The sequence below is a fragment of the Cygnus olor genome, chromosome 3 (genome assembly GCF_009769625.2).
Source record: "Cygnus olor isolate bCygOlo1 chromosome 3, bCygOlo1.pri.v2, whole genome shotgun sequence".
Classification (NCBI taxonomy): Eukaryota; Metazoa; Chordata; class Aves; order Anseriformes; family Anatidae; genus Cygnus; species Cygnus olor.
Window position 1 is genome coordinate 109716983 of NC_049171.1, and position 27635 is coordinate 109744617.

General features: G+C 47.0%; 1 protein-coding gene and 1 long non-coding RNA gene across 26 annotated transcripts in view; both read left to right on the forward strand.

Moving 5' to 3' along the window:
* Positions 1–2258: 2258 nt before the first annotated feature.
* The window catches only part of EHBP1 (EH domain binding protein 1), a 213215-nt gene continuing 187838 nt past the window's right edge, over positions 2259–27635 (forward strand). For 15 of the 25 annotated variants that reach the window (XM_040554151.1, XM_040554163.1, XM_040554138.1 and 12 more), the window contains exons 1-2: positions 2260–2513; positions 3295–3715. In XM_040554151.1, coding sequence (XP_040410085.1) covers positions 3612–3715 — 104 coding nt within the window. In that variant the 5' untranslated portion in view covers positions 2260–2513; positions 3295–3611. Of the gene's footprint in view, positions 2514–2599; positions 2639–3294; positions 3716–27635 lie in introns of those variants that run through there. The other 10 variants (XM_040554156.1, XM_040554147.1, XM_040554155.1 and 7 more) reach the window with 3 other exon arrangements.
* On the forward strand, positions 15278–24514 carry LOC121068729. Its single transcript, XR_005819067.1, has 3 exons — positions 15278–17748; positions 18687–18812; positions 19686–24514. It is a non-coding gene; the product is annotated as an uncharacterized LOC121068729 (long non-coding RNA).

Here is a 27635-nt window from a genome sequence, read left to right on the forward strand (position 1 = left end):
TTTTTCCAGCAACAACAAATAAAAAAAAAAGGAAGAAGGGAGAATTAAAAACTGATTTATATTTTCTGCATACATATTTATGTTGTGTCACGCATGTAACTTTTTGTTGTTGTTAAATTACTGTCGGGATGGGACAAAACAAAGGAAAAGAGCAATCAGGCTAGCCTGCTGCCACAGAATGTGGTGAGCATAGCTTGTAACAGAAATGAATTTTAAGGCATTGCACATCAGTCAGTGGCATATCGGGGACTTTACCCAGATCTACAGAAATTACTGCAAATTCTCCGCTACCCTTGTTAACATGGGATCAAACATTTGATGGGATCTAGAAAGATAAGGAAGTTTAAGATGTGGCAGGTGAAGGTAACCTCATGTGCACAGCCTATTGCCTCAAAAAGCTGAATGCTCTTGCAAATCTGACATAATCCAATTAGTCGATTTCCTCAGTGACATTTCTGCAGACTCATATACAGAAGGACATGGAAACTGAGATTTATAATGATAGCTATTTCTAGCAAAGGTCATTTTTTACTGGTGAACAACCTGTCCTTAGTCATGCTGATGAAGAGGTGTTGAAGGATAAGGGAGAGGCTATATAGCTTTAAAGCTTAATGGAATAACATAAATAGAGCACAGATGATCTTTCTACTTGGACCAGGAGGCTTGCAATCTATCAACATCAGGCCAAAAACAGGGAGCAAGAGTCAAAATCCCGGGGGGGGGGGGAAGCTGGGAATCTTTTTGTGGAGATTGCAAGGGAGGCTGCATATTTCAGTGTCAGTGGAAGGAAAGAAAAAGGGAGTCACAGAGCACAAGCACGTATTTTTGGATAGCAAGGGTGTCCTTGGTGGGACCAGCTGCTTGCAAGAACCAGGTCAGGTTGCTCTGGGGACTCCCTGGTCGTCCCCACCAGCTTCACAGCCTGAGCAGCTCTCAGCATTCTGCTCTGTGCCATTTCCAGAACGATACCGATGAGGGCATGCAGAAATATACACAAATACACTTCCTCAGCTTTCCTTAGGTGAGGAAGGCAACAGTTCTGCCAGGAATATGGTTTAGGTAGATTGTATCATACATATTATGTATCTTTAAATAATAAAAAAAAGCATCTGCCTATTCATTATGTGGCTATTTTTCCTGCTTGCAGAAGAGGTCTTTGTACATAAGATAATGCATCATTTTGTTCACGATCAAGATGACCATTCTGGGAGTTCTGTGACTTGTTTATTCAATCACCTTAAAAGTGAGTATTGGACACTTTTGTGCAACTAGTTTTGCTTCTATTTTCACGATTGTGCTCATAATATTGGGTTAAGTCAAAATGTGATTATTCCTCTAGATGTTGACTCAGATCCTGAGCCACGCTCCATAGCTGAGCTATGATTCCTCCTGCCTCACGGCCAAGGATCTTGCCCTTTTCAGAGTAATTGCTCACACCCTTTGGATTCCACAGCTTTCCCCAAAATCGCCAGAGCCGTGGACTGCTAGACATGGATTGTAAAACCCGTGGGTAATGGGTTACCGTTGGTAACCCATGCGATAATAGGAGCATTGCCTGTGTTGCAATCCCCACCCAATGAAGGAAAAAGATGCCATGTGCTGCGCTCTTCTTTGCCCTGGTGTAACCTGAAGCCGAGAACTATGAAGGAAATGGAAAATGTTAATAAATAATGATGTCTGGAACACAAGTCACCGAGCAGCCCCCCGGGCGTTTATTCCACACGCCAAGAGCCGTCCAGCTGGAGGACAACAGAGCCGTGGCCAAGGATTTGGGAGCCAGCCGGGATGCTGGGTGGGATCCGGGACATAAACCAGACAAGTCTAAGGGTTAGCTGTGCGTTCACGTGAGACAACTTTAGGAATAAAGTCAGCAGCGCTGTGCGAGGCACAAACGGTCCCTCCTGCCTCAGGGCGCACCTGACAGGGGACCCAGCCCGCCGCCCTCAGGCCCCGCCCCTCCCCTGGCAGCCCCCTCCTCACGGCTTTAGGAAGCGCCGCCGCCAATCGCCGCGCTCTCCCGCGCTGACGGGCAGCCACGCTCGCCTATCGACTGCGTTTCCCTTTCACTCAGCCCCGCCTTTCCGAGCGCTGCGACCAATCAGAAAAAAGCCTGCGTGGGGGCGGGAGAGGAGGGCTTGCGGGCTTCGCCTTCCCTCCCCGTTGCGCGGGGATCGCCCCTCTCTGCCTGGCGGTGATGGACGTGGGGCGGCAGCCAATGAGCCGCGCGGGGGCGGGCGGCTGGACCAATGGCGCGTCGGGGGCGGGCCGAGCCGGGCCGGGCTGCGCCTCGCCACAGCGCAGCGCCGGCAGGGGGGCGATGGTGGCGGCGTGAGGCGCGGCGGGGCCGGGCTGCGCCCGCTGGGACGGCACCGGGAGCGTGACGGGACCCTGACGGGGCACGGTGTGAGCCCGGGGCTCAGCCATGAGGCCGCGGGACGACAGCCGCGGGGCGCTGCCGCCGCGGTAACGGGCAGCGCCGCCCGAGACCCTCCCGTGTGAGGACCGGGAGCCAGGTGAGTGCCCCCCACCCATCCGCCGGCCGTTGGGGTTTAAATTTTTAAACCCCAACGGCTGCGCTGTGGGGTTGGGAGGGGAGCGGGGAGGGGGAGCCCCGGGGGTGCCGCCGGGCCGCCGTGAGGTGCTGTGAGGGGGTCGGGGGGGGGGGGCCTCCCCTCGCACCTCATCGGTGTCTCCGAGCCCTGAGGGTGCGGGGGGGGAAAATGGGGGGGTCCTGGGCGGGCAGGGCTCGGGGTGCCCCCGGCCGGGCACGGGCGTGCCGGCTGTACCGCCTGTTTGCCCGCAGCTCCTCGGGAGGAGACATGGGAGCAGGGTGTGTGTGTGTGTGTGCGTGCGTGTGTGAGGGAGAAAACAACTGTTACACCTTTTGTCATCAGCTCGCAGACAAAGAACTTGGCTCCCCCCGTGGCCCTCCCGCTGGGCGCACACCGGCGGCACCACCGCCGTGCTGCCCGGGGATGCTTCCGAGGGATTCGGTTTTCAGCCCCCCCCCCCCCCCCCCTTTTTTTTTTCTGTTTTTCTCGCTGCCAGTCACGATGGTGTCGATAAAAAAAAAAAAAAAAAAAAAGGATGTGTTGATATGTTTCCAAATAGTCTTGTGGTTTGCATTCCTGACATCGCTGCAGTGTTCTGATTTATTTATTTAATTGGTGGGAGGGGGGTATATTTTTGTGGTTCATGGTAGCTGTCTGAAGGGTACCCGATGGCACGTGCCTGCAGTGCTGTAGTGTCGTACGTTAACTGATGCTTTCTCCCCCTGTCTTTTTTGTCTTCCAGTCCTGCAGTCTCCACATCATCCACTGCGTGAGGAATGATGATTCCATGAGAGAACTTCCTTTCAGTCTTTCTCTTACTCATCCGCGCCTATTGCATGCTGCTCCTGGACAGTGATGAGCCATTCAGCTACGCTGGGATTTTTCCCATGAAGAAGGGAGAGCCGGAATATGAATTGTAGACATCCTCTCAAGCTTCTTGTGCATTGTTTTTACTGTATCTGTCTATAAATCTGCTAGCATTGAGCACATACACCCTTAAACCTACATTGGTATTCCCAGAGTTGCTACTGTGTCACAGGACTGGTATTTCTCGCCGTCATGGCTTCAGTTTGGAAAAGACTGCAGCGTGTTGGGAAGCACGCATCCAAGTTCCAGTTTGTGGCCTCTTACCAGGAGCTGATGGTGGAGTGCACCAAAAAATGGTAAGGAGCAGCTCGTGTTGCTGCACAAACGGTGGAGCAAGTTACCGATGCTGAAATAGGGAAGATGTTGCTTATTGTGTACCGTTTGGTGTGTGCGTTGGCCTTGCTTTCCCTCGCTTTCTCTTACTTCCCCATCGCAGAAGCAGCTGCATGGGGTGCTCGTCTCTCTTGAGTGCTTTGCTGAGTACTTATTTTGGACCTTCTCTATTCTGATTTTCTTAGTTGGTGTTACTGTCACGTGGGGCGGTGCATTTATGAGCTCAGCACCTGTCACTTAGTGTCTCTTGCTTTTTATTTATTTTTAATATATTTTCTGAGATTTGTTTTCTGACTTCCAACACACCTCTTGATGCTGAATGTTACCTGCTGACACTGCTGTTAGCAGACCAAGGCATTTGAGATCAGTCCTGGAAACAGTGGTGTGTAATACAGGGTACAAACAATTCTGATAGTGACTTTTTTTTTTACCTGAAGATGTTTTGGCTCTCCACCTTCCTTTCCTTGTTCCTTTCCATCTTTCAATGGGAGGAGGCGAGAGACATACTTGGGAATTGTCTGAAGGTGCTTGTTTAGCCAGACAGAATTTCGTGCCTTAGTGGTCTGGCTGGATGGCTTTGGAGCTTACTAGACATAGACAGCAGTTTATAGTTAATTGTACGGGTCTGGCGCAGGCACATCTTCCTTCCAGTACAAAAGGAACTTAAATACAGCTGATAGGGGAAAACTGGAAACAGCTTTCAGATAAGTCTGCTAGCAAACATCTCCATTATACAAATACTTAAGTGTGCTTTTATATGTTTGGGATATTGATGTTACTGCTATAATTCCTCACGTTAATCTGAGCTTGTAGTGTCAGGGGACAGAGAAATTGCCTTCCAGACCTCGTGGACTGAGATGTTCAAACTGCTTTGTAATAAATTGCAGCCTCCCTTCTAATACTTGGCCTGTCTTCTTGTTGGCAAGGCTGGCACTTGCACTGGCTGCTTTCACTGGTTATGAGTAATTCCCTCTACAAATTTCAGTTCTATCTCTTGGAGTTGGAAATCTGTGCTGGAAGGCTGCTTGCTGCTCTGCCTTAAAGGAATACTGTCAGGTTAAGTTGTTTTTTTCTTTAATCAAGCTGTCTTCATGCCTAAAATGTCTTGAAAGATTATTAAGAAACAGAATCATTTTGGAAGTTGAACTTTCCTTCACAGAACAAACATGAATAAAAACCTTTTGAAAGTTGAAAGAGACTGTTGTGATTATCTCATGTGATCTACTGGTTAGTTCAGGCCAAAGAGTATTCTACGGTGATTTTAATTATTGTTTTTTTTGTAGTTGTGCTTGTGATGGTGCATGGCTTTTTTTTTTTTTAACATAAACCAACCCTCTTTTGGCCCTTGTTTTCACTTTCACTCCTTCCTTGTGAATTTGCAGAATGCTTCAGCACTGAAGTATGAATGCTCCAAGGGAGTGTTCAGATTGGATCTGCAATGAACTTTCACTTGATTTAAGAAAAAGCTATGCATGAAAGTTTTCTTGTGAGCAATGCTGTTATTTTAGAAACAATTCTTATTGTTTAGTCATAAGCTAGGGTACCCGCCTAGCAAAATGTGTGTGTATGAAGTTGTGATAGAGTCTTTCAAGACCTCCAATATGCAGGTTACTTTTTAAAAAGTAGGTTTTCCTTCTGAATCTTGATTTTACTTTCTTTAATGTAAATATATGTTAGATTGGTGCTTGTATTGGTTATGAAAAAACAACAGTATGGTAGTAAAATGTGGATGAATTCTAGGAAAAAAAAACAATAGGGGAAAACATCATTCACGCAGTCATTTGATTGTAGGCTTTTCTGTTCTGCTTCCTCTTGTTTGGAGAGCCTTAACAAAAATGTTCTTTAAACATGCAAGCTACGATACAGTGTTGCTGTCATAAGTGGAACTCCTCTATGAAACAAAAGGGGAGATGTTTGTGTATTTTGGTAACATTCAGCTAAGTCTTTCATTAAATTAGGAGATGATACACTTTTGCACGTGCTGACAGGATCACTAGCTCTCCTATTTCTAACCCTTGTCTGAATTTGGTACAAGTGAAAACAAAAGGGGGAAAAAATGAACACCATATGCTAATTCTTACTGAAAGCAGTCCTAATGTATATTGTGTGTCAGTGCTGTAGTCTGTGCTGGTAGGTCCACACTGCAAGAGTATTTTGATCAATATGGAGTAAGCACTAAGTTATTTTAATGTGCTGGCATTTTAACAATGCAGTGTTTCTGCAGGAAAAGAATACTCCATTCATATTTTAAAATAAATGACAATGCAGTCATAAACACACTTCATCTGAGATGTGTTTGTGAGCAGGGATTGTGCATGGCCAAAACAGGCTGCGTGTCTCTCTGGGAACTGCTGTCTTCTGTTAGGCTTCCATTTATCTAACTCTTCAGCAAGTGACTTGCTTTAGACGATTTTTATAACTGATCGTGTGCAGTTTGCAACATTGGGTGGATTTCTGGTAGGCTGCGATGCTTTTTGACTCCTCCGAACTTGTGTTGATGGATTTTTTTTTTTTTTTTTTTTTTTTTTTTTTACTTAACATTCAAAATAACTCCAGAAACAAAAGCAGTGTGTATGCTTGCTGTGTGGGAAGTCGCTACCCCTCTGGTGGTGCTGCTTCACTCTTTAAAAGGATTACCTGTAGGTACAGCAGCATTTCTCCAGCACTGGCTGAAAATCCCTTTGCTTGCTTTTTCTGCTGTCTGCAACTTCTGATTCTCGTTTCTGTCAGCGACTAAAGGCAGCTACCCTCAGATGATTGCTGTTCATTAGTGGTGTTTGGGGGGACAGGTTGTGATAGATAGTCCAGCGTTGTCACTGTGTCATTAGAAAAACCTTTTTTTCGGGTAATTAGCAGGACTGTGCTGCTTCTGTGGCATTCTGTCTGCTCCTTCTGACCCAGACCTAATTACTGTGGCTGCTCAGTACCTTTGAAAAATTGAGCAGTTAGTTCATTTTGAGCTGTTCGTTAAATATATAAATAAACGCAGCCTTGGTCTTTAATATGGATTAGTGACTCCTGCTACTGTGAAAACGCAATGCTTTGCATTAATCATATAAGCGCTTGATTTCTGAAAGGCGCTCGCTTGGCAGGGCTGGAGTGTGTTGTCCTCCGCTTACCCTTGGGATAAGCTGGGGCAGCGCAAGGATTTTCCACCCAGCCTTGCAGGCGAGCTGCAGTCCTGGCCTGGAAGGGCTGCGCATGGTAGGAGATTCCATTTAGTCTCGCTGAGGAGAAAAAACAAACCAAAAAAACAGAAATCAGTCTCATGCATTTCACTTATGTCACTGCGTACGTACTGGGAGGTGCAAAGGGAAGTATTTGCTTCCTAGGGCTATCCTAGCAGGGCTAGGAGCATGCTGGGCACCTCGGCAGGAGTGCTGCGACCCGATTCTGCTGGTGCTGGTGGAGGTGGCTTTAGGCTGCCAGCTCAGGGAAGCACAGGGCTCCTCTTGATTCCCCTGTCAGGCCCCACACAGATCTTGGTGCTCCCTGGGGCTCCTCAGCTGCCGGAGGCCTGTGTTCAAGCACTGAGTCAAGGCTTGTCTGAGGAACAGGCTCAGCTGAAGAGCCTCCCAGGAGAAAATGCGCTTTTAGACCAGAGACCAGTTCCTGGGCTTGGACCTGGAGCCGTGGTGGCAGTTTTACAGGGCTGATGAAGCATCTAATGCCTAACCCATGAGCTCCTCAGGATGGCTTTCATGTTCCCTAGTTTGTGTGTAATGTCTCGCAAGTCAGGGATTCAACAGGCTCTTCAAGTGTGGTGTTGTCTCATTTCCAAGTTCTTAATATGTTGTTGTCCATTAGATGTTCTTATGAGCAGGAAAGCTGCTCGCCTGAGTGTAGGTGCTGTCTAAAAGCGCTGGAAAAGGGTAACGTTCCTATAGGATTTGCCATCCAGCAGTTGCTTTGGAGCTGGAGAAATGTGTGTTTTTTAACAATGTGTATGATGCCTGTTATCATCTCTATGAACTGCTTTGCTTTTAAATCCTTCTGAAAACCACACTAAACTGTGTTGTTCTATAAGGGTTAAACTTCCGTGTATGCTGCCTGAACGGAAGGCAGGCTGCATTTCCACCAGGCGAGTGGCATATTTTATATCAATTAGGTATGGTCTGAAGTAGGCTCTGTATTTTCAAATACATCTTTCTCTTTTGCAAATGAAGTAATGCTTAATCTTTTTTTTTTTCCTAAAGGCTTTAGCCATCTGTTTCTCTCTTCTATTGTAGTTTCATAACTGGATGCTGCAGGAATTTTAAGATTTGGCATGCACTGTGCATGGGAGAGAAATGAGCTTCCTGAGATTGCACAGTTCACACCAGTCTGCTTGCCTTCTGGTCCCTGCTTTCCAGCAAACTCCTCGGTGCTGAAGGCTGCCGAAAGACCTGGAGTTGACTGCTGGAGGTGGAAATCCTTGCAGGCTGCCTGTTCAGGGTCAGGCTGTCAGGTTGCTTGGTTCATTTCCTTGCTTTGCATAGCCATTAAGGGGGAATTCTGTGAGCACCTAAGTGCTTTTAATTATTAAGGTGAATCACATTGAAATGTGCGCCAGAAAGAGAGAGAGCTGCAGGTGAATTCAGGAACTTCTGAGTTGCTTTTCCTATGACCCATGATTTTTGTCATGGGCTTGTTCTGAGTTTTTGATTGGACTTGCAGTTGTGTGACGGCCGTGTAGGTGTACCAGAACAAGTACAGCTCATGCAAAGGAAGCATCAGGCAGTTTCTCTTGGTTTTTAGCTTTTTTCCCTCCTGCTCCATTAAATTATACTGTCCTCACACTCTTCATTTAGATCTCCAATTCCATTCCAAATTATCTCCATCTGTAAATACATCTCACTACTTTTTTTCTTCATTCATTTCCAGTTTTGTCTGAGGACTTCTTGAGGGATTAAATTGTGTATCAAACTTATTCTTTCCAAATAATCACCGCCAGCTGTCTCAGAGATCAGTCTTGTCCCTTTCTTCCTGCAGACAATTAAAACGCTTATTGTCCACATGCAAAAGCAGTTCTCTGCCAGCTTGCATCTCTCCCTTCTTTGCACCCAAAAGAAAATGCTTCACGTCAGAAATCCAGATCTGCTCCTTTGGGCTCTGTGCCTGGCTTCTGTCAGGGGGTTGTCTCCCAGTCCTGACTCCTTCCCACCAGCTGCTTTCGTGCCCTGCCTTCCCAAGCCGGCCCCTGGCCACCTCTGTATCCGTACGGCTCTGCCATGGGCCACAAGTTAGGGGTTTCTCATCTAAATTGGTGGCTGCGTGTTGTGCAGCAAAGATGGTTTTAATAGGAGGGGTACAGGTGAACGTGAAATCTCTCCTTGTCAGTGCTGCATGCTTACACCCGCTTTCTGTTTGCAGTAACCCTTTGGGAGGATTGGAAACCCTGTGAGCAGTCCCTGCAAGACCTCATTGCTGGACCCAGGCACCAAGTTTTTTCCCCTAATGCAGGGAGACTCGGGTTTATCATAAATAGTTGCTCAGAGTTGTATTTGTCTTTGAGAGACAGAATTCTTTCCAGCAGTTCCATGACTTCGTTTACCATCCTAGCAGTAACAAAAATAATTGTCAGAAGCAGAAGTTATTAGGTTATAGCCACGTGTAGACAAATCCATCCTAATGGCCTGTCATTCACTCTCTTAAAGGAACGAGGCTCTCTCCTCGAATAAATAAAATACAGTCCCCTGGAGTTCTACCACAGCTTTATTTTTTTTAAGAGAGAAGCTGTGTGTGCTCAACTTCCTCGCAGAGCTTTACAAGTAAATAAAACCTGGCTCTGTTCCTGCAGGCACTGTTGCATGTGTACAGTAAAGTACGTGCACTGTTCCTTTGAACCCGGTGGACTCGAGCAGGAATAAAAGTATTTTTTCAGGATTGGATCGCTGTGAATGCTCTTCTCAGCTCTTTCAGTGTTATGAGGTTAAATAAAATGAAATATTATGACGTTGTGGAGGCCTCAGCTGAGCTGAGTCTTCAGTCTGTCGGGCTGTGTAGTGCCAGTCTGTTACTTCAATTAGTTTTTAATTGGTTGGAGAGAGCTGAAGCCCCTTTCACAGCCTGGTGTGAATAAGGAGAGGAGGAGGCTAGTAAGGTTGGCTAAATCTGAGGAAACTCTTATAAAATGAACCCTTCAGCTGTCCCCAGCAAGAGCATTCTGTTTGGGTGGCTTTGTGAGGATGGAGGGGGGTGTTTGTTTACTTGTGAAGGCTTTCCCGGTTTACTCCGAGGGGATTGTGTGCCGAGCGTGCCGCTTCCCTTGCCCCTCTCTCTGCTTTTGCTCCTCCGGGTGGGCGCTGCTGCTCGCGGGCTGTTTGCTGCCTCGCCGTGGGACACTCCCCAGCCCGCTCTGTGTGTCCCGGAGTGGACTCTGAAACACAGGAACTATTCAGCTCTGAACTTTTGTTCCTTGCTTTTAAGATATGCACACAGCAGTAGGGTAAATAAAGCAGCCCTTGTTTTCTTCCTCTTGTTGTCTTTGTTTGAAAAATGTATTTCTGCTGCGCACGGTTGGTGGAAGCGCATTGCCTTTCAGCTGGGAAGCCGTGGGGTTTGGCAGTGGAGGCACAGGATAGCTGTGGCTTTTGGCACCTGGAGATGCGTTGCAGGGACTCGGGAGCTGTGGGTTACGCGTGAGCTAAAATTAGCAGAAATGGCACTGCCGTTGCTGGTGGCTCAGGCCCTGACTCACGAGGCTCGCTGGATTCAGGAGCGGAGCCGAGATGTCACTGTCCCTTAGCAAGTGTGTTCCCCTGCCTTCCTCTGCCCCAGTGTGCCACCGTGAGCTGCCAGCAGCCTCGTTTCGGGCTTGTAAGGTGAGCAGAGCGGCGCACGCAGATCCCCTGTGCTGCCCAGACGCAGGGGGAAGGAAGGAAAACCTGCCAGAGGGCAGGGACCAGCCGCAGCTGCGGGCAGGAGCATCTCAAAGAGCTTGGAGTAACTCAGCCAGGCCGTGAGTCAGTGCCCCGCGCTGTCACTGCAGGGCTTCCAAACGCACGAGCCTTTGGGATGACTCAGGAGTGCGAGCCCTTCTCAGCCATTGCTTCCAGCCGCCTGCGAGCCTCTGAAGATAGGCAGCGCGGAACTGATTCGTGTGTGCCTGCTGAGGTTCTCCGTGTGGTGGAGACTTGTTGTTGTGGGCCCTTTCTTATTTCTATTTGACTTCATTGTTATTTAAGGAGACTTTCTTGAGGATTACTGCCAAGCTATGGCCAGGCCGTGCAGCTGCTTAACTGTCTGCAGCTGCTGAACTGTGATCTCCGTGGCTCTGTATTAATTTTAGCATAAACTGGCTTTGGGTTTTATTTCATGTGCACGCTCAGTCCTGCAGCCATTCTGTGGGCTTTGTTTTGGGTGAGCTTCTGCATCAAAGCAGCACGCTAGCAGATTTGCTCTTTCTTTTCTAATGCGTATGGTTTGAAAAACAGCTTTGGTGCTGACCAAACATCACAAGGGCAAGATCGTTTCCCGTTCCAGGGACAGCTGACTTAAAACGCTTGGTGGCCTGTTCAGACTCACCATGTCACCTCAGTTTTGACCCACACATTACCACGACCCCCACTGCTACCTCTCACTTCCCTGGGGCTATCCCCTGCCTTGCCCAGAAGCAGCCTTTGTGTCCTTGCTGCTGCCTGAAGGGTTGGAGCTAGCCGGGGCTGCCAGATGGGTGGCACTGGCTGCTGCGGGGCCAGCTGTGCGTTTCGGTGGCTGTGTAGCTTTCCCAGGAGCACGTGCTCATGTCCACCTGGCGGGGCGAGCCCCATCGCCTCGTTTTGTGCCGGCAGAAGTCAGCTCTGGGCTTCCCATCAGGTGTGGTGCTGCCCGATTCCCTCAGACGTTGGCCATCCTGAGCTTTCTTTGGGGCGAAGATGGTGGTACTGAAGCCTGTGCTTTTCAATCCAGTGCTGTGAGCTGGCTTTCCCTTCCCAGCTGCTCTTGGGAGGATGTGTTTGCGTAGTACTGTTAATATCAAAAGCCGAATTAAACGGAGTAATTGGAGAATCTGGACCACTGAGTGCAGTTGGCAGCACGTGGTACGCTGCCGCTCAGTGTGCACCGTGAACTTCCTTTACTTTCAGGGACTGCTCATTAAGGAAACTCTGAATCCCTTTGTTTATGGCAGCGCATGAGGAGGGGAATTAAAACAGAAAAGAGTTGTCACAACAGCTTAATTCCCTTTTCCAGCAAAGATCTACCTCAGCAGCCCGTGCATTTCCAAACCAACCTGTTGCTGCTTTATTTGCAGTTTGTTAGCAGAGGGTTTAGCCCTGATAGCTGCTGCTAACACCTGTCATCGTTGCAGCTCTGGAGCCATGCTTCTGGGCGGGTGAGTCTGGATGTTCTTACCTGTTTGGCTGTGGGGTTTTTCTGCTTGTACCTGCTGTCTTCTGGAAAACTGATGTAGTGGTTTGTCTCTTCCTGTAGGTAACCTGGACAGGAGCTGTTAAGCTGCAGAAAACTTGCAGGAGAACAAGGGTTTTTAATTGTTCCTATCTTCAAATGCAGATCTGAACTGGATAGAGCACTTGGAATAAGTTGCTCTTAAGCAAGTGAATATTCATGAAACTTCCCCTTGCATTCCTTTATCTCCGACTTGTAAGAAAATGTTAAGAATGGGAAAGTCCTGACCCTGTTTTCACCACTTCCTCTCATACCACAAAAAGCAAAAGAATCTAGCTGAGGCATATCTAGGATATTAACATTTACCGTTAATGCCTTTTAAAAGATCCTTTCTTTTAAATACCTATGGGGATGGTGCTCTCATCCCCGTTTATTGGGGTTTGTGTATGTAGAAAAATGGGTTCTTTTTGGTGGCAGGCTTTGCTTTTCATTTTTCATTTTCTTGCTAAAATCATTTCCTTTCCTCCTTTCAGATGTCTGCTTTGAGCTCTAGTGCCTGCACACCCTTTCAGAATACCAAGACACAGACAATCTTAAAACTGTACAGGAATTATTTTCTTTCCAATGAGTTCCTTTTTTCCTACAGTAAATGGGATTTGTCTCTTTTTTTCATTTCTGAATTGCAAGATAAGCAAGAGTAATTTTAACCCCCAGAGTTCTCGCAGTGGCTGATGTAATTGTGGGGGTTTCTGACAGAATTGAGACAATAGTGTGCGAGCATGCATAATGCTCAAAGTGTGGGCATCTGGTGCTTGAGACATGATGCCTGCCTTAGTCCCTGGCTGTAAAACTGTCCAGTAAACAAACAAACAAACAAAAAAAGAAATGGTAATGTAGAAAGCTTGGGGCGAGGGCGCTGCCCCTGCGGGCAGCATGGCAGTGCCTGCCTCCTTCCCCGCTTCCAGGTACAGGGTGCAGGAATAGGGCAATTCTCGCCTGTAGGTTCAGTCCTGTTGTCTGGGGAGGATCCCGATGAAGTACTTGCAAAGCATCAAGTCTGCTTCCCCCTGGAAAAACGTGCTGATTGGGGCAAGCAGAATGGATTTGTCTGAAATAAATTTTGGAGAAGTAGAGCGCTTGCTGGGGGGAAATGGAATACTTCTTGTTTTAGCGGCAGCTGTTACGAAGAAGGTGCTTGCTTGATTTGCAATTGAGTCAACAAATTTTAAGTGGGGGGGAAAATTTTGAGCTACTTTTGACTATAAGAAGACTGCAGTCTACCTTAACTTCTGTCTACCTCTCTGTGAGAACTGTTGATACCTTTTGTGGCTGACAGAGCCCTGTTAGAGCCCAGAGAATCAGGAGCCTGCTGCCTTTTTAGCCTTGCAGAAGAGCTTTTCTACCCCCCCCTCTTCTTTTGGGCACAGAGAAGGCTTGGTGAGGTTTGCCACAGGTCTCCTACGTGTTTTTTTCCCTCATCTGCTGCCTTCAAAAATGGTTGGCCGTACTGCGTTTTACATGGGACATTTGCTTGTTGCAGTGTTGCTCAGTGATGGGAAGGATGAGCTGTGATGTGAGCTGAGCTGTTGGGCGAGCAGAGGGGTAAGGAGCACAATGTAAGGCTTTTTGGCCCGTTTGAATGTCTTCGGGTCTGCATGTACAAGCAGATCCTGTTGTGTTTGGAGATACAAAACCAGTGACCTACATACAAGCAAGTCATATGCAAAGCAAAAATAATTATTTCGGGGAACAGCCGTGGAGCCTTCTTGCATTTCTGCCAACGTCATCTCTTTGGTTAGCTTGTATTTTATTGCTGGGGTCTTAACTTCCTTTTTGTGTGGAACATCCCTTTCAGCAAAGCAGAAGTTAGGAGCAGGGAAATGCATTTTTGGAAGCTGGTAACAGGACAGAGAAGTCTGTCACCTGCGTAATATGTAGGGTTCAAGATGCAGCGTGCCTATAGTCAGTGTTTGTTGATGAATTTTAAGAGGAGGGAAAGCCTGGGTGCTGGCAGCGAACAGTGGAGTGGGTGGCAGTAGGTGTAAGGGACAAATCCTGTCTGCCCTTGTGTACTCCGGGAGGCTCCCAGCTGTGCTGGGCACACAGTTTAGCAGGGTTTGAAGTCTCACTTTGCTTACAACCATGCGCCGTTTCGCTGGCAGGTTAAGTGGTTCTGAAGCAGAGAAGTACCTCGTTGTAGTGCCCGGTCCAGGAGCTTATTCTCCTGTCGGATACAGTTCCTTTCAGCTGCCGTCAATTTTTTGTTGCACAGACAGAAGCGTGCTGACCCAGACAACCCTTACGCCATTCCACCTTAAAACTGGAATCTTGGGTCTTGTGGAGCTTTCAGGCTTGATTTTGCTGAAGAGGCAATACACGCAAGTATACTCAGAGCTCATCTATATGCAGCAGCTCCACTGTTTTCCTGTGCCTTTGCAATCAATGTCACGCAGCACCTATTCTTCCTTCAGACAGGAGATAGCAGCACACAAGTACCTTATCTAGAGGCATTTTCATGTAAATAGCTGCACAGCCAGTTTAAGCACTCGTGCAGCAATAGAAAGTGGGTTTATATTTTCTGTTGTACCAGAGCAACTGTTCCAGCTCAGAGTTGCTTCCCTAATTGAAGAAATTTTTCTTGTCACAAAAATTGTCCTGTGCAAGCCTTGATTATCGAAAATGTTGCTGCGCCTCTGTTCGTGTCAAGGGAGAGCTCCATCTTCACTTGCATTTTTAAGTGCGAATCCTAAAAATAGCTGTACAAATCATAGGGCAGGAGCTGGAGTCAGTACTGCGTGCTTGGATGTCACTAATGGCACATAGATGAATAAAATGAGGCTTTGCTCAAACACACATCTCAATGTTTCACTTTCCTAATTTGTAAGAGTCACAGTTCTTTCAGAGCCTATTTTAAAAGGGAGGTTACAGCTCCTCTTGATGAATGCTAATTACGATTTCACTTTTTTTTTTTGAACGACAGTGATAGTAGCAATCATACTGTTAAAGAAGAAAGCTAAATTTAGAGTGTTCCAGGGATTCTTCCTCTGGTAAGTGGAAACAAATGATGTAACTTAAATATTTCTGGTCTTAAGATGCAGGTAGAAAAAGCTTGGCTATTATTATCATATGATGTTTAAAAACAAAAGCAAAGCAATAAACAAAACCCAAAACCTCCGAATGCGTTTGAAAGGAGCTCTCATACTGCATTTTCTATTCAAAGGAGTGTTTATAATTTTGTAAAGAAAACTGCATCGTGTATGCCCCTCCTCGGTGTCATTCCACTCAGTTCAAATTCACGTCTCGGGCTCCTCAAACTGAGGCACCCTCCTGTTGTCACCACGCTGGGTTTTCCTCACGGGGTCTCTGTGCAGGTTGTTGGCCATGTAGGTGGCACGTGCCAGTTTGCAGGTGGTTGATGCGGAAAGGGAATAATGCAGCACCTACAGAAGCATTACGTGCTCTTATAATTTAATGCGTTTATGCACAGTTACAGGAAGATAATAACACTTTATCATTTTTTTGAGCTACTTATTGTATCAAAGCATGATTTAACTCTTTATGTGAGCCTGGGAAGCTGGTTCTGTGTGTGTGGCTGGAGGAGTTCAATTTCTTTTCTGTCCCAAGGCAAGTTCCCAGTCACAGCAGAGAAGTTGCTCGCTGTATTCACACTCAGGCAGGAGCTGCAAGGAGTCTTGTTGAAAGTACTGGAAGTGGCAGAGCTTGCAAGGCTATCTAGGTTTTCAGTTACTAAAGTATTAGTAAAAGTTCTGTTTGCTCCTCATATAAATAATTCTGGTTTGGTCAGTTCAGCACCCTCGTTTGTTCGGAGCAGACTTGGTGAATTCTTTGCTGGTTTTTCTATGTAGGAGGGTTTGATTTTTGTAGGGTCTGGGAATGAAATCTTTTTTGCTTCTCATTTGGTTCGAAACAGTGGTCTGAACAACACAAATCAGAAAGTTGTGGCTCCACACCAGGCTTTCTTTCAGCTTCCCTGCTAACTGTAGACAAGTCACCTTTTCTATCACACCCTAATTTGGGTGCACAAATCATCTTCCGTCAGCTTTCCTACAGCTTTACATCCACAATTACTCATAAGGAAGATTTATGTCTGCTTTAAGGGCCAGAAGGCAGCAGCTCTCCGTTCTGTGGCACTGGTGTAAAGCAAGTGAAGAGGTGCTTTTCTGTGCAGAAATAACTAGCGAGCACGGAGAATTTGGGGTGAAATTCCTGCGGTCCTGCAGCTCTGTCAGTGCAGGCTGATGCAGGACCTGCAGCAAGCTTTTAGCTGTGGGGAGGGGGCTCTTGTTTGTTTTCTGCTTATTTTTCTGTGAATGACTTGGCATTGTGAGAAGAGTATGTGTAATGGGTGAGTGTCAGGTGAGGGGAAGGAAGGAATTTGCACGAGCATCCAAGTCCATCCTCTTTGGACCGACATTTCTGAGATATTTTATCCAACAGGGGTGATACACTCGATATCCAATGGGGGTGATATATTAGAGAACGACACTAAGGACTGAGCCGCTCTTCAGTGGGGCGATGGATGCCTGAAGCGTGTCGTTGCCCTTGAAAGGCTCCGTGCTGATGGCTTCGGCGCGGGAAGTTCAGGGGACAGAGCCCCTTGCAAGCGGTCGTGGCAGGCTGACTGACGGTTCAACCCCAAGTGCTATAAAAAATAGAGGCGTTTATGTAGAAAACATAGTGCTAAATGAAGGCCAAGACCGTGTTAAGCTCTACGGAGGCTTCTGGGACTAAAGCGGGTAGGATGGAGCTCCATTAGAGCCCTGGCAGAGCGGCAGCTGCCCAGCAGGACAGAGGCTTATTGCTGCTCTGATACAATCAGAGCTGTTGGAATATGCTGCTTAAGCTCGTTGACTTCAATACGGACGTCCGCGGGCTGGATTAGAATTACTGATCCACTTTTTTACTTCCCCCCTCCATTGCAGCAGAATTTCTTCTGCGATTTATTTCCCGCTTGGATTTCAGGTGATTTTCAGGTTCCTCTTTCGTATTCCATCCGCAAAATCAGTCCTAAAAACTAACGCTTGTGGAAGAGGGAACGTGGCCGTTGGGGATAAAGTCACGCTTTATTTCCTACCCTTTAAAAATGCCAACAGTTCTGTGCAGGGTGTTTGCTGCTATTGTTTTGCTTGTTTGTTTCTCCAGCATATCTGTCCTGTGACGTGCAGTGCAAGAGGAGATAAAGTGGCACGTGAGACACTTGAAATATTGATGAGGCTAAGCGGCGGGGACCACTCCGAGCTTGGTTGGAGCCAGGCTAACTCTTGGCTCTGACCCTCGAGCCAGGAGACCCCCAGTGCATTTTCGTAGCTGCTGCTCTGGTTCGTGGCTGATTCTTGAGGACAAGGGTATGGAAACCGAATGCTTCAAAGCCAGATGATGAAAGTAGGCACCTCTTCTCTTTCGAATGGTGGTGTTTATACTGTCAAGCTGGCCGTGTGGCATTTTCACCTTACGGATGTTTTGTCAGTGGCATCACTCAAACCCTTTCTCCCACCCCTTTGGTGTTCCTGCTGGAAGCTCCCTGTGCACACGTGATCCCCCTTCTCTTCTTGGGAGAGGTAAAAGGAGAAGGAAGAGTGTGGCTGAGGAGAAGAGGCAGCCTGCATCCATCTTCAAATCCTGGGGACGCTCAACCCAAGTGTCCAATGTGAGAGCACGTCGGTGCCCCAGCCGCTGCTCTGCCACCTCTGCCCTGCTGCCACTCAGGGACAGGCTTCACCCGCAGGGTGGCAGAGCCACCAAGCCCCTCAGGGTCTCACGTGGCCCTGCTTGCCTCGGTGTGGGTCTCCTCGTGGTGCCGGGGACAGGCTGTGTGCATCACTTGGGCGCTCTGGGATCGCTGCACGTATTTATAGAAAGACCTCGCGGCTCGGAGGCTGAGTGTCAGGGGGCTAAATGCTTTTAGGAGCTGTTGTGTGTGTAGATGTGCCTTGTGTTTGGCATGGGCGGCCCTGCGCTTGGCAGAGGGAGTCCTGACCTTTTCCTGCTACAATATTAACAGGAATTAAAGACTTGAGTCCACTAGGCTGTGTCCCAGGAGCTGCAGATCCTCTGCTGGACGGCGTGGGGGGAAGAAAGCCCACGGTGAAGGCATCTTTACTGCGTGGTAGCAGCGGGTTGCAGCGCGAGCGCTAGAAATGCCAGTGCTCATCTGTCAAAGCCCAAGGGATGAGGTTAAATGAACAGATCAAGCTGAGATAAGTGTTTAGAGTAAGGTCTTGTCTGTGCTCACAAACCGGGTAAGATAAGGAGAGCTGGCTTAGAGCACAAGCGCGTAAGTAAAGCCCTGTTGCACTCTCATTTGGGTGCTGTCGGTCAGGAGAAGGACTCCTTGCCGCAGGTGCGGCGGTCTTGCTTTCCCCAAGCGATGCTTTGCTGGCCTGCCTGTCCTTCCCAAGCTCTCGTGTGACACGGTGGAGACTCGCCCCACGCACCCAGCGCTGGCACAGCGAAGGCTGAACGCTCCAGAACCTGATATGTTAAAACCTTGCAGGCTTCAGCTGTTAAGCCTTGCTTGTTTTGAAGATGAAAAGTGCGTTTTGTGTCGAGTATGCTGAAATATGTGGAAAATCTCATTTTTTGCAGGACCCTGGGACTTTGCGTGCCCACACATGGCTGTGTCGGTGTTGATGACTCTGCACATAACTGCCTTTCCCACCCAGAGCTCTGTGTGCTGCTGGGCTGATGAGATTGATTCCCGTTCCCTTGATGGTTAGTTTATAGAGTGGCCCTTCATTCATTAGGCTTCTTTGCTCCTAATTAGGCACATGTATCCAAACTCTGCTTTGAGATTTAATAATTTAACTTTGCTTCATTTCATTACCATGTTACCCTTCTGAACGCTTGAAAGTATCATTTTTTCTTTCTGTTTATCCACGTTTAGTGCCAGATCTCGCAGTGTGTGATCTGGTAGGAGGCTTTTGCCTCTCTCTGGCAGGGTCATCTTCCTTGCTCAGCACAAGCGGGTGCCACAGCAAGGCTGGGGACCTTGCCCTTCGCTTGGAAGGGATGCCTCTCAGCACTCCGTGAGATGAGAAGTGTGCTTTGCTCCAGGAGCCAACCCAGCTTCCCTTTCTGTTCACGTTTCTGCTTTCAAGAAGAACCGCTCTTCACACCAGACACAGTTGTGTTTACAGATAAAAAAAAATTAAATTAAATCAGAATAAAATTGAAATCTAGGGTGAGACAAAATTATTTAATCTTTTAAGCTATGTGCTCTATGGGATAGAGGGGCTCTGTCTCCTTATCCGTTTGCCTCATTTAATGGTACAAGACTGGAATCCAGCCTGCAAGACATCAAATTCACTTAATAAAAAACCTGGACAGCATCCAGGAGTCTCTTCTGTGGCTGCAGATGTTACTTTACAAGCGCCCAGTGCTGAGATCCATCAGCGGACTAAAGCAGCCATCAGGCTAAAACAAAACCAGGCCTTGTGCTACAGGGTGAGGAGGGTGTGGATTTGGGGTTTCGTTGGTACGTATAGTGCCCACCAGGATGTCACGGGATGAGGAAGTGTGTGTGTGATGGGTGACAAAGGGACTTGGAAACAGCCGATACTGGTGGTGTCTCTACCCCTTTGTCAGGAACGCGGGCAAGGAAAGGGCCGTGCTCATTCTCAGCAGCTTATATCCAAAAATGCTGAAGATGCAAAAGACTCTTCGTGCCTTGAGGAACATCCTCCGATTGAATAGCAGTTGCCAGCTGTCTGCTTTCCAAGGAAGAGGCTACATGGGTCACTGTGCTGCAAAACCAAGTGTGAAGGACCGTGCTCCTGGCTGCTTCACGAGGACGGCTTGGCCACAGGGCTGCCCTGCCTGTTGGAGGGGCTCCTGATTTCAGCGAAACCTAGGTCAGGTTGTAACAGAAGAAATACAATATATGAAGATTAATTAAAAAAAAAAAAAAAAAAAGGCAGGCTGAAAGATGTGATTTATTTATGTGTATTTGTGTGCTTTCCACACCAGCATGGGTTTAGCTATGCTGCAGGTTCAGTTTGGTTTTTGTTTTCTTTTCCTCTTTAAATTGAAACCCATGCTCTAAAACATTCATACTAAATATGCTGCTGATTTCCAGCTTAGCTGATCCTGAAAGAATTAGTTACGGTCTTTTTCAGGTTGCTCTTGGGCATCTTACAAACAGCAGTGATTTGGAAAATCTCTTTAAGATCCTTAGTTGTTGGTATATTTGGCTTTTGTTTGGTTGTGACCTTGAAATAGCATAGGTTTCAGCAATTGTATCCACAAATTAGGAATTTTGGTATTTTCGAAATACAATTCATATTGTCAAAGCTGTAAGATTTGTGGTAGTGTTTTTTTTTTGTGTGTTTTTTTTTTTCCCAAAATAGATCTTTGAGTTAGGGAATTTTTTTTCTTTTTGTTTTGTTTACCATATCCAGCTGTAGCGTTGGCAGGACTTGCTCTCGAGTATCCATGGGTTAAGGCGCAATTTTTCTTCACCAGTCCCTGCTGCTGGATGTGAGCCAGGGGTGTGACTGCGAGGGCATTAATTAAAAGGCTCAGTCAGTTTACGTTCCTAAAAATGATCTCAATTCGTAGACTTCGGTGGATGTACAATTCTAGATGAAGAGACTGGTGATGTGAAAATAGAAGTGGTGTTGCTTTTGAGGCTGACTTCTGTAATGAGAAGTGTTAACTTGTGTTCCAGGAGGCAGCTTGGAAGCCATGTGACAACTTAATTAAACAGATTGAGCAGGAAGAGGAGGAGTTGTTCCGAATTTGCACTCTTTGCAAGAGTTACTTAGCTGTAAATACTTAACCAACTCATTTCTTCACTTCTCCTGGCCATTCCTCCATCTCGGAGCAGTTCTCAAAGGCCATCAACATGACATGGGGTGTCTTGTGGGCAACGTGGTGGCAGTTTCTAATAGCCTACAACAGGTCCTTTGAAACTATATGCAAACATTTTGTAACTCCGGTAATCGATGCTTTGTCTGACATGCAGCAGAATCATGGCTTTAATTTTGATCACTATCCATGCGTAATTTACTGCTGCAAAATTTATCACGTTAGCTTCTTTTTTTTTCTTTTGCCTGTCGACAGTCTCGCTAAGCTTGGAGCACACGAGGTTTGTGGAGGCTTTTGGGGCTTTTAGTTGTGCTTGGTGCGCAGGCGTGTGACTTGGTTTGGGACCCGGGTGTAAACGCAAGGTTCTGTGTTTCTCCGCGGTGTTTTGAAGCTATAGCTGCTTCCAGGGTCTTCAGCTGAACTGCTGCAGTGCTTTTATCCTCTGGTTTTTCATCCCTGGACACAGCAGGACGATGGATTTGCCTCCACTGATGCCCCAGCTACTGAGGAAGAGAAGAGGAGAGGAGTTCTTCCCCGGAACCGGGTGCTTTGCTGAAAGCAGCTGGCTCATGGTCTTAGGGTCATTCAACCGAGGTGATGCCAGCATCGGTGCTGCGGGAGGAGCTTGCCAGCACACCTCCCAGCGCCCTCCTTCCCTGCAAGCGGGTTCCTGCTTCTTGTCACCGTATCTGTTACGGCTGTGGTTGAGAACTGACAATATTTGCAAAATCTGATCTCCCGGGCAGAGATAAGGAAAGCAGCTGGCAGCATGCCGTGTTTTCATTCCCTACCTTTTTTTCTTTGTGATATTAATTTGCAAAAGCAGGCTGATGACAGATGAGAAACCTTTAATTGGAGAACTCGTTGTTCACGGACCAGGAGGGCTCACGTCTCAGAATAAATTAAGGATTAGTGTAGGACTCGGTCAAGTCATGGTTCAGGAAGCTAAGCGTGAGTTTGTATCACACAGAACTCATCACACTGCTCCCTGCGTGGGCACTGCACACCACAGGTCTGCCTCTTGGCCTGCTCCGTACCAGTGCTGCGCTACCCAGCGTTAGGACACAGCTTTCTTTAGGAGTGGTCATCAAGAGTTTGTGTTGTCTTTGTAGCTTCAAGTCTATATTCAGGCTTCTCAAACATTTCAGGTATTGAAGACTTCTGTGAGTCTCGGCACTCCTTTGCTCTTTGTAGGTGTCAGCCTTTTTCTGTTGGCTGTGAGCACCTCAGTTCTGTTGTCTGTGCACCCAACACAGGTGATGTGAGCTCTTTCTTCCAGACAAAGCCCCAGCTGGTGCCGTTCCTCACTTGCTCCCTTCGCAGAAACTTGTAGGGTGTTCACAATCTCTCTGCAGCTTCAACGTAGAGTAGTTGCTTTGTGTACCCAACACACAGCCTTAAAAAGCAAAACAAACAAGAAAACCCTGGTGGTGTTGGGTTAGAAGGGAGCTTCAAAAGATGCACCTGCTCCTGCGCACGTGGAACTATAATCTTTAGGATGAGTCCACCCTAAAGGAGAGGAGGAAGATGGAGGCTTCAGTGTCTCATTGCTTCAGACACCTCTGTCAGGGTCCCGGCATGTTGGAACGGCACATCGTACCCTGCGGTCCTTGAGTCAAAACCTTCATTCCTGTGCCAGTTGGTGAAGGTGAGACTCACCCAGGCAGTATAACCAACGACCAGCCTTTCTTTAATCATTCCTAATAGGCTGTGAAGAACCTCTCTTAAAACTGTTTTTGATGAATTAGAGGTAGAAAATCGTACTGTGTGTGTTACAGATCAGTTTTCTCACACTGTGGTTTTGGTGACATGTCCCCACTTTCCTTTTGTTCTGCAGCAATTGCAGAAATACATTTTTTTCCCCTCTTCTGTTTCCAGATTGAAAGACAGAAGAGCCTTCTGTTTGAATATTACTTCCAAAAAATAAATAAGGAAAAATGGAATAGGATCTGTTTTGTAATGGGGCCTGATTAAAATTGTCAGTGCTGTACGAAGAAGCCTCGTGCATGTTTTTAATACAGTAATGTGTTGTTTCACCTGGGCATTTGCTTTAGTTGGGCCGAAGTTACATTTCAGGCAGCGTGCGTTAAACTGTTTTATTGAGGTTGTGCTTTTTGCACTTCTTATGATAAACACATCTCTAGCATTTGTCTGTGATGTTTCAAAATCAGAATGGCTAAAATGTAATAGTTTAGACACCACCACTTGGTGTCTGTCTGAAAAGTTTCCGAAGGCAGTGTGGTGAATGAGGGCCAAAGGTGGAATTTGGATTCCAAATTCCTGGTTTATTCGCTTAAGTTTCCTAAGACTTCGATGCCTTGGTTGCTGTTACTGATCAGTATTGTATTTTATTTTACACCACAGCGAGCAGGGACACTGATGAAGAGCGAGGCAGATAACGTTGATCGTTTGCGTCTACGTAATGAAGTGTGGGGTGGCGAGGCTGCACCAAGGTCTGCACGGGGCGCTGGAGTTTCATAGCAGATAGATGATCTAGCACTTCACCCTGTTAAACCGGCTTTCAAGCCCACTGTTACGGACGAGGTGAAAATGAGTTTGCCTTTTAACGAGCGTTTGTTTATTCACTTGGCAGCTGCCGGCCCCAGCTCTGCAGGAAGAGGAGCAGAGCAGGGAGTTCACAGCAGGTCAGGAGCGGGAGGACCGCCACCGCTGCTCGCCCCACGTGCTGCTCGTCGGGGCAATGCACTCACTGAAAACTGAAAGCTTTTTAAAAACTGCTGATCCGTTGTTACAACGGAGAGGACTGCATATTCTGAAAAAGAACATAAAGAGGAAAATCAGGGATTTGAGAGAGATCTGATTCCTGGTAGCCTCCTGTGAGCTTTCCTCTGTAAAGCACCGTGCTCTGTTTTGAGGACTGAAGGTGTGCCTGAGCGGCCCTGATAGCCTGAGCCACAGCAGGCCGCTCCGACAGCTTGGCCTGGGCATTGTGGTGCTTAAGTGCTCTGGCTTGGCTTGCCTGGGGAGGCTGGTTTTACAGGTGGACTTAAACAGCTCTTGTTTTCTGTTTTTGTTTGTTGCAGAGCAGTGGGAAGCGTTCCCAGGCTCTAGTGTGGTAGGATGCGTGGTGTGAATGTGCAGACTAAGCAGCGCTGGCCTACATGTCTGCCTAATGGAAGTGTCTGAGATTATAGGAGAGTGAGGGAAGAGATCCACTTGGTCTTGCTGGTGCAGTACCCTTAGCTCTGCCTTGGGACGAGCGAGGCTGAATTGGATCACGCGAAGAGTGCTTCTACGTGAAGGGCAGATGGATGTGACAAAATGCAGGGGCTGGTCAAGGTGTCCTGCTACTGCAGACAGCACAGTGAAGGAAATAATTTCTGAAGGCTAGGGTCAGTGTTGTGTTCTGCAGTATGAAATTCCTTTGAAAAAAGCTTTAAGAACAGGTTTTGCTACCAAATCCTATTGAGTTTGTTTTGCTCAAGATTCTTCGCTGCAATAACTCCTTGAAAAATGAAGCTGAATCTGTCCTTGTCTCTTGTTCTGAATAATGGATGAACTAAGGCTTTGTTTAATCCCGCTCATTCTGCAAACTTCATTTGTATTTGGTTTAAGAAAACCAAGCCATCAGCGGCACATACTACACATTCCATGCGTAGCCTCACGAACAGATGCTGTGCAGACTCAGTAGGTCTGACAGCACTCGTGAAATAATCGTAGTGTCTCACTTCGTCCCTTTTAGGTTTTCAAACCAAGCAAAGCCAAACTAGAGCGACTTAAGGAAAGCAAAGCATAATTTTGAGACAAATTTTGTAGAGGTCAGTTTATGTAACTGCATATATATTTTTTAAAAAAAGTTTCATTTCGTGAGAAAAATCAGTGTTTTGAAAAAATATGTAGAGACCTTTTGTAGGAAGAAATGGAAATTTGCTGTGTTAAGGGCAAGAAGTGAAGATGCAGAGGTGGAGGGATCTCGGTCACGCTCTCCTGTTGCTGTGCCCATTCTCATGATTGCTTTTTTGAAATTTCTCAGCCTCCCAAAGGCTGTCGGATGGTGGCAGCGGGGGACGAGCAAGCTTTGCTGTCTTCTAGAGGCTTGGCGCGTAATCAGAGATAAACGAGGCTGGGACGCTGCTGTTCTGGTGCAGGTACAGCCTGACGTGGTAACACCCAGAGGGTGCACGAGTGAACACGAGGCCAGGTGACCATGTCACCCATCCTGGTTCAGCTTGGCATCTCGTTTGGTCAGGTTGAGTGTTGTGGAGTGGTTTGAATACTGACTGACAGCATCTGTGATGGAAGGTAAGGGGGAGTGGCAGAGAAAACCCCATACTCAGTCGTGAAAGGCAGAGCTTTGCTTTGCAACGTACTGCATCTTGAAAGTACCTTAAGTGGGCTTTACCTGTGCGGCGTTTTCTTCTCACTGTTCCTGGCGTGCAGTCAGTGCTGTGCCTTCCCTCAGCAAGAGGGCTAATTTGGCAAACGCAGCAACGTGTGACATCGTTCTTACCGGCATCTCGAGGTCTCTTTAAAGCACCGATGGTGACTCACCTGGACTTGCCGGCATTGTAGGCAGCTGTGGAATTTCATTGATTGCCACCAAGAGGAAATGCTGAAGGAAGAAGCTCAGCGTGAGGCTCGCAGGAGGCTGTTGCTTGGTTAGTTCCTTGGCTAATGGTAACACGCAGCCCAAGTCCCAGCGCAGCAGACGGTGCTGCGAAGACAGCTTTTCAAAGTAATTATTTGTAAAATGAGGAAAAAGTAACGTTCATCCTGAATTACTGGTGGTGTGGAAGCGATCGTGTGTATTTTTAAGAGGCCACTGAAGAGCCCCGATGGCATTCCAGCAGTCAGGTAGAAAGCTCTGTGCTGCTGGGGAGGGAGGCTTGCTTCCTAATGAACACCTCCCACGTCATGCTGGTGTGCACAATGCAGAGGGGATGAAAGGTTAAAAAAAAATAATAATAATCTTATCAGTAGTACTTTGACTTCAGTCCTAAAGTAATTATTTTTATCCTTCAATAGGTGCATCTGCATGCTATTGTGCTAACGCTGCTGCTTCTCTTGTTAATTATATTCCTTTATGCTTGCTTCACAAGAGTAATCTAGCAGTCTGTAGTAATTAATGCAGCTCTAATCAAACATGGTAAGAAAAAACTAGCTCCCCCAAAAAAAGCTAAGCTCAGCACAGGCAATTAGACGCCAAAACAAATACGCAGGCTGCGTGTCTGTCCGTGTACATCCCCAAAAGGTACCTCCTGCATTACAGGCACATAAGGATGGTTGGGTGTTATTAAACGTAACGATCCCTCATTACAAACAAATCCTTGTATGTGTTTGCTGCCTTTTAACCAAGGGGCTGTTAGTAATTTTTCTTGCCGTTGGCTTCAGTGGCCATAACTCAAGTTCGGGGCATTTGTGGTCCTTTCCAGCAACAGATGCTAAGTGTAAAGTCTTTTGTAGTTTTCTGCTTTCAGCCAGTGGGTTTGGTGGAGCAGGGTGTATCTTTCCTGGCTCACGTTATCTGTTTCTGCTAAGAGATTTACAAAACAAGATCTAGCAGGAGACTGATACCTTTTATGTCCTTCTCTCCCAAATGATATTTGGAGAGTTCTGTAATCAAAATATCATGCCAAATATTTCCTGGAATCATCAAACCAAACCCCAGAAGACCTTGCCTCTTGCACAACCTCGCTTTCAATCAGTAAATTTTGTGGCATGTAAGGTGATGAGCAGATGATGTAGTTCTTTCCAGTCTGTGGAGTGTTTTTACTGCTTTAGTAAATAATTGTGGATATGGGGAGGTCTGGTTCCAGTATTTCTTCTTTCTTTTCCCTAACTCAGTTGTTTTAATGGGAGAATCGAAAGTACCAGAATCATAGCTCCTGTCTGACAGGAAAAGCAGGCACGCTTTTAAATGATAGATGTTTTGTTAATCTGTGTTTTTATTCTCCTGTTATCAACTTTGTGGGGCGATGACAAAGCTTTTTGCTGAACCACAGGCTCTGAAATCCATATCTTCCCCATTGTTTTGCTGAGTAACTTTCACTTATCGCTTGTAAATAATATAATAAGCGTTACCATAAACTTCCTTTTTCTCAGGAGTTGGTTTCCTCTTCTGAACCACACACAAGTGAGTAGACAGCAGACACAAGGTTATGGCAGGCTTTATGAGCATCGCGTTTTGAGTCCAAGCTGGATGCTTCGCTCTGTGCCTTCAGCAGGGGCTGATGCTCTTCTAAAGGCACCTTCCTTCTGCCCCCAGCTCTGCCTCCCAGGGGCTGCCCCCAGCGAGGCCAGATCCCCCTGAAAGGTTGGTTGAATTGTACCTGTTGAAGGAATTATTTCACGTGGAGATGCAGCGGTTTGACTAAACCTCCCTTCTTGCCCCTGCCCCAATCCCGTCTTCGTAGGGTGAGCGGTGTGGTTTTCCTTACCTCCAACACCCCGACCCCGCTGGAGCTGATTAGGTGGCTATCTGAAAGCTGCTGGCTTGGAGGGATGAGAAATGTTCTTGTGCAGCACAGGAAATTAATTTGATTCTTCATAGCTGACCATTGGTGTTTGTTCAGCTTGCAACACAGCGCATTCTGTATTTGGAACAATTTCTGAGTTTACAAAGCACATTTATTGAAAAAATACCCAGCTAAATCTGATCTTCAGCCTAGCCCTTCAGAGGGGACTCGATTTGCTTGTGCCGTTGGTTAACGAGCAGTCCAGGTCTGCAATGTGCAGGAGGGGAGAAGTCTGAAGAACGAAATATTACTT